This window comes from Durio zibethinus, chromosome 12 (assembly GCF_047325235.1).
Source record: "Durio zibethinus cultivar Kanyao isolate XHJ-2024 chromosome 12, ASM4732523v1, whole genome shotgun sequence".
NCBI classification, from domain to species: domain Eukaryota; kingdom Viridiplantae; phylum Streptophyta; class Magnoliopsida; order Malvales; family Malvaceae; genus Durio; species Durio zibethinus.
Genome location: NC_143173.1, coordinates 21853730 through 21868738, shown reverse-complemented (window position 1 = coordinate 21868738; position 15009 = coordinate 21853730). Strand labels below are relative to the sequence as shown.

Sequence of the window (15009 nt, the reverse complement as noted above, 5' to 3'; positions counted from 1 at the left end):
CATCTAGCACTCTTTCAACAAGTTTTTAATGATAAAACCATGGATTCAAATTACGGTAGCGGTCTTATTTTCGATTATGTTATATTTATTACAGTTACGAACATAACGGTTGCTATCACAGTCATTGTGTTCATCACGATCGTGAATTTTCTTTAATTTTGCATAATTTATTATAAAATATAGTAATTATAATTATAATTATAAAAAATTTTAATAATTTTTAAAGTAATTTTATGACTTTTTATTTATATAAGAAAAATAATATTCATAAGTTTTTGTCATTATAAGAGTTCTTCATACTCCAAACAGCTTTACATTTATCTAGTTATTAATAATGTATCTCTTTATTTATAAATATTTTATATTTATGAATAAAAAATGAATAAATTACAAATAAAAAAATTAAAAAGTGTAAAAATTATATTCAATTAAGTTTTGATATTAAAACCTATAACCATAAATCTAATGAGCCCAAAAACTTGCCAAATTTTGTGTCAAAACGGGTCTGGTCCAAGCCTTTTTTTGTTTTTCTAATTTTTTGGTCTTTAATCCTCAAACTATGTTGTTTAGTTCTTGCCAAATCCCTAATCCATTTTTATTCCCTTTTTTCTTTCTTTTTTCACGAGCGGTGCCCTTTTCTTTTTTCCTAATATGAGATGTAGCCTCCAGTTCCAACCACCACTTGCTGCTGCTACTCCATTCACTACCTAGCTCGAAAATAACATTTCCTCTTTTCTTTTCTCTTCTTTCTTCCCCTTGAACAGTGCATTTTTTTTTTAACTTGAAACCTCACTTTTTTACTTGCTCATGTTTGATCTTAATATAGGTTTTGAATTTGATTGAGATTGTGTTTTTTGTTTTTTGGTTTTTTTCAAATGAAAATAAAGATTTTTTTTCTTTTTCTTTGGACAAAAAACAGAGTTGCCGTAATAGCGGTTTGCTTTTGCCACTATTTATTGTTAAACTGATTTTTGTGGTCATGACGTGCCGTTACCATCATTAATCGTATTCTCACCTGATATTTTTTCAATAGCTATGGTAGACATCAGTTTTACAACAAAATAGCAATCGCTATTTTGTTACTCCACCATTTTTTAAATCCCTGGATAAAACATAGTTGTTTATGTGGTCATTTGACCTTAAAAACAAGGGAATCAAATAGTCAACTTTTAAAATTTCATATTTCCTTAAAAAGATTATTAAAATGGACAATAGCGGTGGTAGCATTTGTGATGGCTTATTTTTTTTGCTAGGAGTTGGTCAATTACTTTTTCCTTATTCTCTATTGTTATTTCATGTGTTCAAATATAGATTTACTTTTTCTTGCAATTAAATTCATGGTTTTACATGTTGTTTGGCTAGTTTTAGTGTTCATTCCTCTATTTTTTATGTTTTAGATGCTGAAAGTTAATTGAGTTCATTAAGCTTGTTTTGGTGCATCTTGAGTTGATTCTTTTTGTTAATATCAAAGTTTACTTACTTTTTTTTATGTTTTTAGTTTATTTTCAGATCATTCTTTTATTAAAGCTCTAGATCTATGATTTAAGATGCCTTAAATTTGAATTTTGTTTTGAATTTTTAGTTCTAGTTTTCCATTCTTTGTTTGAATCTTTCGTATTTTCATACTTTGCAATTAAATTCAATTTAGGTCTAGGTTATGTTATTGTTCTTTAATGAGTTTTACATTATTGCTAAAGGTTTGGTCCTTCTCTATAGGCAACAATATCCGTTATCTTAGCTATCTTAGCCTAGTGCAATCCACTATATGTTAAATCTTACAAATAACCTATCCAAATCTAAAAATATAACAAACCAAAAATCTTTAATGGTTTTCCCTAAAATTTCATAGATATACTCAAGGGTTTCATTATCTTTAAACCCAAAATCTCAAATAAGATAAAGTGTTCTTGCAAACAAACAACCTCACAAAGGTTAAGTGTTTGCCAAGTAGGTATAAGAAAAAACTAAATGGAAACAAATGAATATTAAATACAAGGATAAAGAAGTTGAGCTCTAAACACTTAATTTTTCTTAAATTACTTGAAGAAATTGAATCAATACTATTTGGGTGTTGTCTTTTGACTTTAATGATGTTGGAAGAGTTCTTTTTATAGAGAAATTAAGTTTGGACCCTTTGGGAATTGTTTAAAAAAAGAAAATACATGTTTATCTCTTAAAAGACTAATTATTAGAAGTTGTCAAGAATGAAAAGATCGATCAGGTACATTAACAAATCAATTAGGTATTGAATTTCATTCAAATTTCGACCATTACAAGATAATGGATCAATCCATTTTGATAAGGGATTGCTCCATTTTCAAAATGGATCCATTTTCTTAGCCCTTTCCATAATGGTTCAATCCATTTTAATAGAGATCAATTGGTTCTTGTTGATCTTCAATTATGAGTGATTTTGGATGAATAGTATAGTCGACTAGCTTAAACTAAATATTGTTTTATACTTTATTTACTAATTTGATCATATTTTGAGTTATATAACTTCAAATTAAAATCCATTTGAATGCTTAGAAACTAGACTTAAAGGCTTTCTATCTATATAAAATCATCATATGATTCAATGTATAAAAATTATAATGAATTTTCAAATCTATCATTTATGTAATTGTTAAACGCCTTGCACAGTATCTAGTAAAAATCTAAAATATTTTCTTATAAAATTTAAATTTTGATTTTGTTTGATCCATTAAAAAATAGGCTCAAGTAGCTTTTTAACCATATATAATTCAAATATTAAAACTTTGAATTTGAATAAAAAAAAAGAAATTCATTGTTGGAAAATCTTATTCTTACAAAACATCTTTTTCTTGTTAACCTATTTCTCAAAGCCAACATTATCAAAATTATATTGAGTTCAAGATAAATAAATTCATTTAAAAAATAACAATTGAACTTTCATTTAAAATCAATTTAAAGAGTTTTTTTTATTTGAGAAATACAAAACATAAAAAAAGATTTTAAGCTTTATAAAAATATTTTTCAAATCAAATAACATTTTGGAAAATATAATATTTATTTAGTATGAAAATAATATATCATAAAAATCATGTACAAAAAAATCTTTTCAAAATGCAAAATCTTTTTACAAAATATTTGTTATTTCAAATATCACTAATATTTATTTAGTACTAAAAGTAATATAATTTAAGAATATTTACTAAATAAATCTCTTTTAAAATTTTAATCAAATTTACCTAGCTTAATATTTTATTATTCAAAATAAGAATCAATATAAAGCTAACAAAATTTTAAAAAAAAGAACTTATATAAAATTTTTTTAAAGATTCAACTGTTCATGATTTATAAGAATTTCATCTTTGCAATAATTTTTATTACTTTTTGTTTTTTTTCTTGAAAATAAACTTCAATTATTATTGTAGTTTTATCAAAAAAAAATTCTACCACTAAGATCAAATTAAAAAAGTTCTTATTAAATTTTTTAAAAAAAATCAACTATTCGCTAATTTTTAAAAATTTAATCATTGAAATAATTTTCATTCATTTTCAAAGTTTTATTACATTTTTTTTCAAATGTAAAAAGTTACTGTTGTTTTTAAGTAATCAAATTTAAAATTGAAATAAATAACTAACTAAAAAATAAAATAATACAAAAATAATAAAATAAACAAAAAAAAATGAAAAGCATTGCAAATGGGTCAAGTTGGTTCAAGGTTGTAGCGCAGGTCGCCTGCGGATCTAAACGAGTTGTACATTATGAAGCGACACCGTTTTGGTGCTGCTTAAATAGGCCAAAGTCATGTTTTTCTTTTTCTTTTTCTTTTTCCCTTACTTTTATCTCCCATTCTCCCTAATCTCCATATCGTCTATCTAAAACAAAATCCAGAAATTCAAACAACGAAGAACACCGATACTCTTAACTTAGATTTCGACCTGTCACCGCCGTCGTAGGCCGCCACTCACTTGCGTCGATGTAATTAAAAATTCCACTCAAATGCTCTCTGTCACTTCCCCTTTCCTTTTCTTTAATTGAATTTATTGAAAAACATATAAATTGGCCTAGATCTAAGTACAAAGGCATTGGCTTCTAACCAAAAAAAACCTCTTCCGTTGTTGCAAATGTCCTTGTTTTTTATTTGTTGTTCTCCTCCTATTCATCCTCCTCACTATTTTTGAAGCCTCAAATATTCCTAAAATCATCCGAACCGAAATATTAGGATCTCTTTTTTTTTTTTTTTGGTACTTTGTGTTGCTTCCTCCTTAGACGATGATGCTGGTAGGCTTTTTTGTGTTTTAAATATGGCTTATCCGTTTTTTTTTTTTAAAAAAAATGGGATTTCTAAGTAAAAAAAAAATGGTGATTTTTTTTTTTTGGTGGTGGTTTAGACGGTAACTATCTTTCTTTATTTCGGGTTTTTATCGTTTAGTTTGATCGTTTATTTTCTTGAAAACGTATGTATAAATCAGTTATCTATTTGGTGCTTCCTGCATATTGTTTCTCAAACCGATTTCTCTTCGCTTCCGCATTCCTTGGATCTGGATCTGTTGAAACATATAAAAGAAAACTATGGGTTCATTAGAATATTATACTGATTAAGAGGTAAAAAAATAATGTTATTATAATATTCTGTGATTCTTTCAATAAATAGTAATATGGATCTTTTCTATCTAAATAAATTATTTGTAACTGAAAAAAATATGTATTCAATTCGTTTGGACTCTCTTCTTAAAAAAAAAAAAAAAAAAAAAAAAAAAAACCTTGGTCTTAGATGGCCATCTCATCTTAACCTATAACAACAACAATTAAGCGTTTCACCATGATGGAGACTTCAGTGCACCAGCAAATTTAAATCCAGTGTATATGATTCTAGTTGGCTCCTCAATGATAAAATTGAAAATGAAAGAGAAATTTCATTCCCCATGGCGTAAGTAACATGGTATAGTTACAATTAAAAAAGCTTGGTGGAAGGAGCAAATGGGAGATAATTATCACACACACATAACAAATTAAAAAAAAAAAAAAAAAAAGGCAAATTCTTAAACCATATTGCTTTTCTCCACTCCACTCTATGCCTACCTTCCTTCCCAATTTTCCAAGAAAACTTTATACTACTACCATATTCTTTGACATTTTAACAACGAAATTTCGTCGTTAAAGTTGATTTTCTTGTGATGCGTTGATCCAATGCAATTTTTTACAAAAGACAAGAGAGCACCTTGACCTTAGGCATGGGGACTTCATTAATTCAATCAAATGACCCCACAGGGCAACGTGATTCTTTCTCCACTCCCAATCACCAGAGGTTCCTGAAATTATTAACAACAACCGATCACATGAGTGCCATGTTTTATAATTATTTTATAATAATGCTTTGGATCAGATCTGGGGAAAGAATTTGAATACTTAGTAAACTACATTAGGTGTGATTTAGACTTGCTTCATATGAACATCAATATTCTGAACTATACCATGAATGTTACCATTATACAATCTCAATCTTAAAATATAAAATAAGTAGATTAAGGCTTTGTTTTATAAGATGATGAAATTTTTCTTAATTTAATGGTTAGGTTTTATAATCACATTTTCCATTTTATAATTCAATCTTTAGATTTTTTTTTTCTATCCTTCTTATCAAATGTAACGATTAATGCATATACATTAAATAGATGGGTGAGATGTCGTTCTCTAAATAATTATTACTTTGTCATCTCAATTTTAATTTTTCCTTCTTGACTTTCATCCATATTAAGAAAGAAACTTTAACATTTATATATTTAATATTATAAATCCATTTTTATAATATTAATGTACTATGCTTTTTATTGTTCAAAAATTAAAAAATTGAAAAATCAATTTTTAAAATACAAAAGTAAGAGTATAAGATGTTTAAAAAAATTTTAAAAATTTATTTTGCAACATTTGAAAAAAAAAAGTGAAAACTTGTAATGAGACCAAAAGAGTAATATGCCAAAGAAGCACTAAAAACCATTGCTACTTATTTTAAGGAAAAATATATATGAATGTATTACAACACTAAACAACCACCCCATTCCTAAAAAAATAAATTGATTACAAATATATTAAACTATATTTACAAATATATTAAACTATATTTTTACAAGAATTAGAGTTACAAAACTTGGTAGATATAAATTTTCAAATTCTGTCTTTGTTGTGCTTTACTTAGATTGACAATTAGATTGACAATTAGAGTGACCAAACCCCAAGGTCATAGGACCGCGACAAGCACGTGTCATGTAAAACCAGAAAAAAAGACTGAATAAATCTGAAGCAAAGCTTTTGGTTGGTTCAGTTCTTCATAAATCAAACAAATTTAACCAAACGTATGTGTTGATTAATACCAAACCAAACAAAATCTAAAAATAGGTAAGCAGTCATGTCTGAACACCTAACCGAATCAATCGGCATACATGTGAATTCATATATTTTTATTGTGCTCTTACTATATCAAGTATAAAATACAAAAAAAATTATAAAATTGAGTTTATATTGATACCCTAAATATAAAATAAAAAAATATTTTTTATTTTGATCAAACTCACATATAAATTTAATAAAATTTTAAACATTTTTGTATTTTTCTTTTATATTATTTTTATATTGTATTATCGTATAAAACGTTTAAAATGGTCAGATTTAAAAAAAAAATAAAATGAGGACGGTGATGTCTGTTGGCTTCTACCACTTCTGTCATAAATAAAAAGACCAATTGTTTATTTTACTGAACCCAATTGGCAATTATAGCCTGAAATCGAGGGGCAGTTGTTACCCACAGAAGATCAGTATTATCAGAAACGGAAATGAATTTGACTCTCGAATCTCGACACTAAACTCAGTTCTATAACTTTAGCCACACAAACGAGTTAACTCAGACTAATTCTAATGAGAAAAGAGTGACCAAGTGATTGAAAAACTTACCCAATTCACTTCAATCTCTGAATATGACATCATCGGCGATTGCCATCAAGGATTTCAAACAATCCGGTGAGAACTTTCGAGCAAAAAAGAAGGAATAAGTGGAATTGGACTTCCTCAATGTATGTAAAAGGGCCGGTGAAACTTCCGGGGCATGGTAGGTAAGGGGATGACCATCGACACTGCCAGTCCAATTGACCCTGGTTAAAGTGTAATGGCTGCATCCTTTTGGATCCTCCATTGATAAGAATGTTGGAAAATAATGTTCCTCGGGGTAGCACGAGTCCAAATCTATACAAGGGATCTTAAATTTTCTCCACAATTTCCTTTCTTTCAGTACAAGTAAAGCATGCCTTTTTGCTAGCACGAAAAACTGAGATCCAACCCTGAATTGGTCGAATGATATTTCAGGGAGCATCACGCCCTCGCCTCGAGCAACGTAGCGGTTGTGCAAATGTGGATCTTTGGATAAAATCTCGATGTAGCTTTTGTGAGAAGGTTGGGTTAGAAAGGCTTTGGATGCTGCATTTGGGTTCCCGAGAAGGGAAGTGTAAATGTAATTGAAGGAATGGAGAGGAATACAATGTTGGGATACCAGGGCAAAGTAGAGATTGAATGGATCGTCGATGATGGCGTTGGCTAGGAGTCTGCGGGCGGCGGAGATGAGTGTTGGGGAGGCGCGTTCAGTTCTCTTGGCTGGGATGAAATTGGCTTTAATTGACCACTGTGGGGTTGACAGTTTGTAGGATGGATCGGCATGGACATAAACATTGAATAGATTATCATTTCCCTGGAAAAAGCGTTGCCACAAGGGGGCAAAGACAAGATCCGAGTTTGTAAGGAAAAGGAAGGCGATTTTAGGCTTCGGATTAGTAGTACCCAGATGGGAAGTCTTGGAAAAGCCACGGGTTGATGCAAGAGTGGCTTCCTGGAAGAGATGGAGATCATCCAGTTCATCCTGGAGAAAGATTGGGGATTGTTGTATTTTTTGTTGTTTCCTGAGAGGGAGGATTTGAGGGGCAAAAAGAAAAAGAAGGAAAAGAGAAAGGAAAAGGGTAAGAGAGTACACAAAATGAGATGATGATGATGATGATGATAACATTGTTTTGGTTTCGAGGTCTTTGATTGTGGCAGCGGTGGGTTAATTTGGTGGCTTTATATATAACTTTAGAATTTTCCCTCCAAACAAACAGAAGAAAAGGAAAGTAAAGGAAAGATTTAAGATTCCTTAGTATTACTGAACTTCATTATTTTATCATCTCATCCACTCCATGCTTGGCTTCTTCGAAAGAAAGAGAAATAAAAAGAAAAAAGAAAGAGGCTTGCAAATTGGACAGAATCACAGCAAAAAGATAAAAAGATCAGAAGACTTGGTTTTGGAGCTGAACAGGGGAGAAGTGAGGCAGAAGAAAAGGATGAAGGACAGTACTGACAATTGAGCAGAAGGACAGAAAAAAAGAAATGGTGGCCTGGTGGGCGCAGTCAGCAGTGTCAACTCCATGGCCAGGTGGGTGGGCCAGTCTTATCAATTATCAATATATTCAATAGTCCTTTAAGATAAAGAAAACCAATCTGTTAAGGAATTGGATCTCGTGGGATATCTATCCAAGCCATCTACTTAAGCTGATGGTCACGGGGCTCTTGGCCGTTAAAAATAAAAAATATATTATGATATTTAAATTAAAAAAAATTTAATATATTATTTGAATTATAAATATTGAATAAAATATATTATTTATAATTTTTATTATAATATTATAATTATTTAATCATAATAAAAAATTATATAAAGATAATTATTTATAATTGAAGTTTTTATATAAAATTTTAATAGATTTTATATCATTTTAAATTATAATTAGTTAATTAGATTATAATAATTATAGATGAAATATTTCTTATATTTAAAAAATTATTTATTCATTATATGTTATTATTCAAAATTAATAATATTAATAATATTTATTTATAATTAAAATATTATAATAAAAATTTTTTAAATTTAAATATCATATTTAATATTCTTTTTATAATTATTTCAACTTTACCTTGTTTCGTTATATTTTGAAAGATTTCATGTATTGGACAGATGGATTTATCAGCCATCTCAAACCCAAAGCCAAGTTAAATTCTGTTAATTTGATTATTATATTCTATTTTTAACTGGAATCTATATTTTATTAAAAGAATTGTTTAGATCCCATTAAAACCTGCAAAATATAATATTTTTAAAGGATAACATATTTACAATTTTCAATAATTAAAAATTAAAATTTTTAATAATTATAATCCTTTCAATACGTATGATAATCCATTGTAAATGGTACCTAACCCCATATTTTTAAGTAAAAAAATGTTGAATTGGTTAAGTTGATAGAAATCTACTTATCGCCGAGATGTAGAATATGCTTAGTCAATTTTACTTTAAGAATTTATTTTTTGGATTTTATTTTATAAATAATTTATGTTTTCCCTTATAAATAATTATTTTATAAATAATCCTTCCAAAAACCACTTAAATAATAAATATATATGTATGTATGTACACATATATGTAAAAATAATAGCTTATTTCTCTTTTTTATTAAAAAAATTTACTCATTCTATACTTCATTGGAATAAAAATTAAAAATACAAAAGTAAACAAGACTTCAAAAGAACAAAAGAAATAAACAAAAATAAATAAATAAATAAATAACAGTCATTTTGAAGAAAAAAAGTCATAAAATATATGATTAATCTCATATATCTAGTTATAATAATACCATAAAACCTACAAAAAGAATTGAGAATGAAGTATTAATGGAATAAAATCTCCAACATGTTCCACCGTAATGAATTTATTTATAGATTAAATAATGAAGATCAAAAGGCATATCAATAAATAATTATAAAATGAGTATAACAATTATAAAATCTAAATAATTTGTAGTACAAATATTATTAAAAATAAAACACATTTTATTGTTTCAAAATGAAATTGATTTGTATTTTCTTTCAAAGATTTATTTTTTAATCATTAATTTATGAAACATTGAAAAGATTGAAAATAATATAATAACATTTTGTGACGTTTTGTTTTTCTATCATTTTAATTTAATCAAGTTATTAATAGAATATGAAATAGTTTTTCAAATAAGATTGATTTATATTCTTCTCTTTTTCAAATATTTATTTGAAATTATTAAATAATAAATTATAAAAGGTTGAAATTAATAAAATAATATTTTTGTGAGTTTTCTCTCTTTACTATTTTACTTAAATTCAATGATTAGGGGAATATGAAAAGTTTTGAAATTAATATCACAATATTTTTGCATTTTCATTTTCTTATCATTTTAATTAAAGAGTTAATGGCATTTTTGTATTTGTATTTTGAAAAAATGTACAAATTAGTATCTAAAAAACTAAAATGTATAATTTGTTTCTTAAACTTTCAAATAATGTATCATTTTAATTTAAATTGTAATACTATTAATTTAATTAGCCTATATGATATCTAATCAGTATAATTTTTTTTATATATAGAGACTTTTATTTTTTTAGATACTAAATTAATCACAAGTAAATGATAAAAAAGATTATTTTTATATTTAACCCAATCAAATATGATAATTTTAATACTTAATATTTATTGTTTAGAATTCAATTTTAATATATATATATATAGAGAGAGAGAGAGAGAAATTCTCTCAAAATCCTAAACCTCTTTTGCAAGATTGAATCCTAATCCAACAATATCAAAAGTAAGATCTTATGCTTCTTATTTCTTTGCTTCTTATTGATTTCTTCTTTATTTTTCTTTGTTATTTTATTCAAAGATACTTGTGGCAATACTATAATTCTCGTGGATATAGTTTGGATTGCAAGCAAGTATGAGAAGCTAAAGAAAAATTTTACTTACGAATTTATGGTTATCTAATGTGAGAATTTCTTCAACTTCTATTTTAATAGAGCTTGTCTCCTTGATATAGCCTTTTACATATCACTTTTAAATTGAAAAAATAACTGAATACTGATTAAGTGAAGTTAATTACTTTATATTTGAAAAATGTTTTGTACAATGTTTCAATTCAATATTGAAAATTTGAAAAGGTTTATTATAATATGTAAATATATATATATATAAAGATTTAATTTTATAAATTTTTTTTTATCAAAACAGACAATATCGTGCTTTCACTTCAATTTGAATACTTAACTCACACACCTTTAAATCACAAATTTATGAATATTAAGGTAGAGTGATCATGTATAAGTGACAAAGAGTAACTTTAAACAAAAGAGCCTTCTCTCTTTTTCTCTCTCTCCTTTCTCTCTCTATTACATTTTACGTTGAAGCTCGAAAAGGTTATATTGTTAGAAAATTTTCAAGAGTGTATTTAGATAAAATTTTTTAAAATTTTGAAAACATTCAAAATGAAAACATTATAAAATGCATCATTTCAAAATACTAGCATTTGCAATTTTTTGTTTGAACGAATTTTTTAAAAAAGAAATTTAATCTATTAGAATTTAATGAGATAAAAAATAATTATAAAAGAAAATTAATGATATTAAAGATGAAAAATATATATGTATAAAGAAAATATGCAATATAGGTATCATTAAATTTGTCAAAATATATAAATATTATTAATAATATAAAAATAAAAATATATATTGCAATTAAATAAAATAGTATTTATTATTTTGATTTTTTATTTTATAATAGGTTATGTGCAATAAAGAAAGAGAAGCATAGCTATTAGTTTCATTTCGATACGAGTCATATCGATCAGTATGCTCCAATTATACTAAAATATGATATACTTAATAATAGTTTTTTTATCAGATTTAGTACTGAATAATACCGGTTATTTTCATTAGATTTAGCTTATTTTAGTAAATTTTGGTGGATTAATTTGTTTTGGCCAATATTTGAATGTACAATATGTTTTGTAATTTTTAATTTATCTTTTATTATTTGACAATTTTTAACCTAATAAAAATAAAATTAATTAATAAAATAATTCTTAAAAGTTGAGTTTTTCTATTTTTTTATTGTAACTTATTTTCTTATATATATATATATTATTTTTTTTTTGAAAACAAAGGTTCATAAGTATTTCAATTTATTTCAAAACAGCAATTGTATTCCATTTCTAAAGTTTTAACAATCATGAAACCAAGGTTAATTCTTTCATCTTTTTGTTTTTATCATAATATTTGTATAAAAAATACTTATTTAAATATTATATGTTAGATTAAATGTTTAAAAATATAATAAAAAATTTATGATACTATTTCTTATATTTTTAAACTTATTTATTTGATTTTTGAAGATATTATATATTTATTTTGTAAATTATTAATAGTATTATAATGTATAAATTCACATATATTTATATTAAATCAAAAAATATGAAATAATATGCCGAAACAACTAATATCGACATATACCACAGTTTTAAAGTAAATTAAAACATTGTCCAGTATGATTTTAACAACTTTTAAGAGAAATTTTGTAAGAATTTTAAAAAACCACCTATTTAGGTGGAATTTCAAGAAGGAATTTGAACACCTCAAATTCTCTTAATTTCCACATAAACTTTGAAAATTTCTTTCATTTTTACCCAAGTAAATAAATTCATTTTTAGACTTTTAAAAACCTTGATTAAAATGAAATTTCTCCTTCAAATACCTCATCAAAATACATCCCAAGAACACTTACCTAAATAAATATTGTTTGATCAGATTAACTGTTTAAAAATATAATTAAAAATTTATGATTTATTTCTTATATTTTTAAACTTATTTATTTAATTTTTGAAGATATTATATATTTATTTTGTAAATTATTAATAGTTTTATAATGTACAAATTCATGTATATTTATATATATTTGTATTAAACCAAAAAATAAAAAATAATATGCTGAAATAACTAGTATCGACATATATCACATTTAAAAATATATATATTGTTTGGTATAATATTAATAACCTTGGAGAGAAAATTTGTAAGAATTTTAGAAAACCACCTATTTAGATGGAATTTCTAGAAGGAATTTGAACATATCAAATTCTCTTAAATTCCACATAAAATTTGAAAATTTCTTTTATTTTTACCCAAATAAGTAAATTAATTTTTAAATTTTTAAAAACCTTGATTGAAATGAAATTTCTTATTCAAATATCTCATAAAAATACATCCCAAAAGTTTTTACAAATTTGCCTATGATAATAATAAATTTTAGGTATGTTTGATATATAAAATTATGAATAACATAAGATAATTACTATCGTATCATATATTTGGTGCACATATAAGAGAAATGATTAGATTGTAAAGAAAATTAGCTATCCTACGATGACTCAATCTTTTCGAAGTACAAAGAATTATTTCTAATCTTATAAGATTAGATAAATATATGCATATAAATTACTTATTTTACTCTTAAAACTTACATTTGAAATTTAACTTAAAAATTTAATAAGTTAACAAATGTAATTATTTAATTGGTTAACTCAAACTTTTTTTTTCATTTCCATTCTTTTCTATTTTCCTTATTTTCTTTTTTTCCTCTCTTTTCTTTCTTTTTTTAAAATTTTTTTGAAAAATAATTTAACTTTTTGAAACGATCGATTATTTTATTAAAAGATAAATTTTTAAAAAATAAGTTTAATTCTTATATGTTGAAATTATAATAAAATATTTATTTTTTTAGTTAAAAATTTTTAATTACATTTATAGAATAAAAAATATAAATATAAAATTATTTTTACATTAAAAAAGTAATTTTGACCAATCAAAAAATATTTTATTCTATTCTTAATCTTATATATAACAAATGTGGTGGAAAAAAAAAATCACCCTATCATACTTTTAATATTTACACACATCAAACATAAGAAAAAAATGATATTATCTAATTCAATCTTATGTATAATCTTATATTATTATATTCTATCCACTAATCATAACTTTTTAATCTTTTTATATCAAAGAGAGTAAAGTAGCAAAGATTCAAAATGTATTATATGTTCTTGTGCATTAATTTATGTTGAAAATTTATGAATTAGTATAAAAGTCTTTTATCTTTCATTTTTATTACGTAAAAGCATGGATATTTTCTTATTGGGATATTGTCAAAAATGGCCCATAAATTATAATAAAATGTTCAATACGATATTTAAATTTTAAAAATCTTTAATATGGTACGTAAATTATGAATTTGTTAACTAATGTAATACTTAAAAGCTTATTTGTCTGATATATATCATTATTCGAAACTAACCATATTAGAAGTGATACTATATTAATTAATAAATTTATAGTTCGGATATAACATTATATATTTTTAAAATTCAAGTATCATATTAAATATTTTATTATAATTTAAAAAGACTATTATAGACTTGTAATCCACTTTTCTTCCTATCAACAAGCCATATTATTATTCTTTTGACTCATCCTTTAAAATCCTTTAATCCCTCTGAAAATCAATCATGTTTAAAAAACTATCCTTATGTTGTGTTTATTGTATAATTTAATTAATGTTGGCTTAGATTTTATCAATGGGAAAAATGTTTAACATTGAGGGATTCTTTCATGGTAAATATTAAATTTAGTAATTTTAAATACGATATGAAAATGATAAAAAAAAGATATGAAAGTGACATGATTTAAAATTTTGACAAATAACATATATAAATTTGGCTGAAGAATGTATTTTGTGTTTAATATGTTAAACAAATTGTTACATAATAATTTTTATATTTTACGTATATTTGATATAAAATAAATATGATACAAAAACATGAATCACATTATACAAATATAATATATAATATATATTAGGTCATCAAGGTCTTTGTCAATTAGAAGAATGGAGAATGATTAATCCAATATAATTTTCTAAATTAAACCTTTATATATATAATATGTATATATAAATATATATATATATATATATGTATGTATGTATGTATATAAGAATGTATATAAGAAGGGATCCATTTATATTAGTGTAACCTAAATTAGTTATGAATTTAATTTTGATATAAACTTACTTTTGTTTTAAAAAATTAATTTTCAAAAAATGTTTTCTA

At 24.8% G+C, this 15009-nt stretch overlaps 1 protein-coding gene across 1 annotated transcript; it reads right to left on the bottom strand.

The window, feature by feature from the left end:
- Positions 1-4862: 4862 nt before the first annotated feature.
- Positions 4863-8343, bottom strand: LOC111296746 (core-2/I-branching beta-1,6-N-acetylglucosaminyltransferase family protein). The gene is made up of 2 exons (XM_022891191.2): positions 6920-8343; positions 4863-5283 (listed from the first exon to the last, which is right to left on the bottom strand). The coding sequence occupies exon 1, from the start codon at positions 8016-8018 to the stop codon at positions 6930-6932; it is 1089 nt and encodes a 362-aa protein (XP_022746926.2). The 5' UTR covers positions 8019-8343; the 3' UTR covers positions 4863-5283; positions 6920-6929.
- Positions 8344-15009: the final 6666 nt, after the last annotated feature.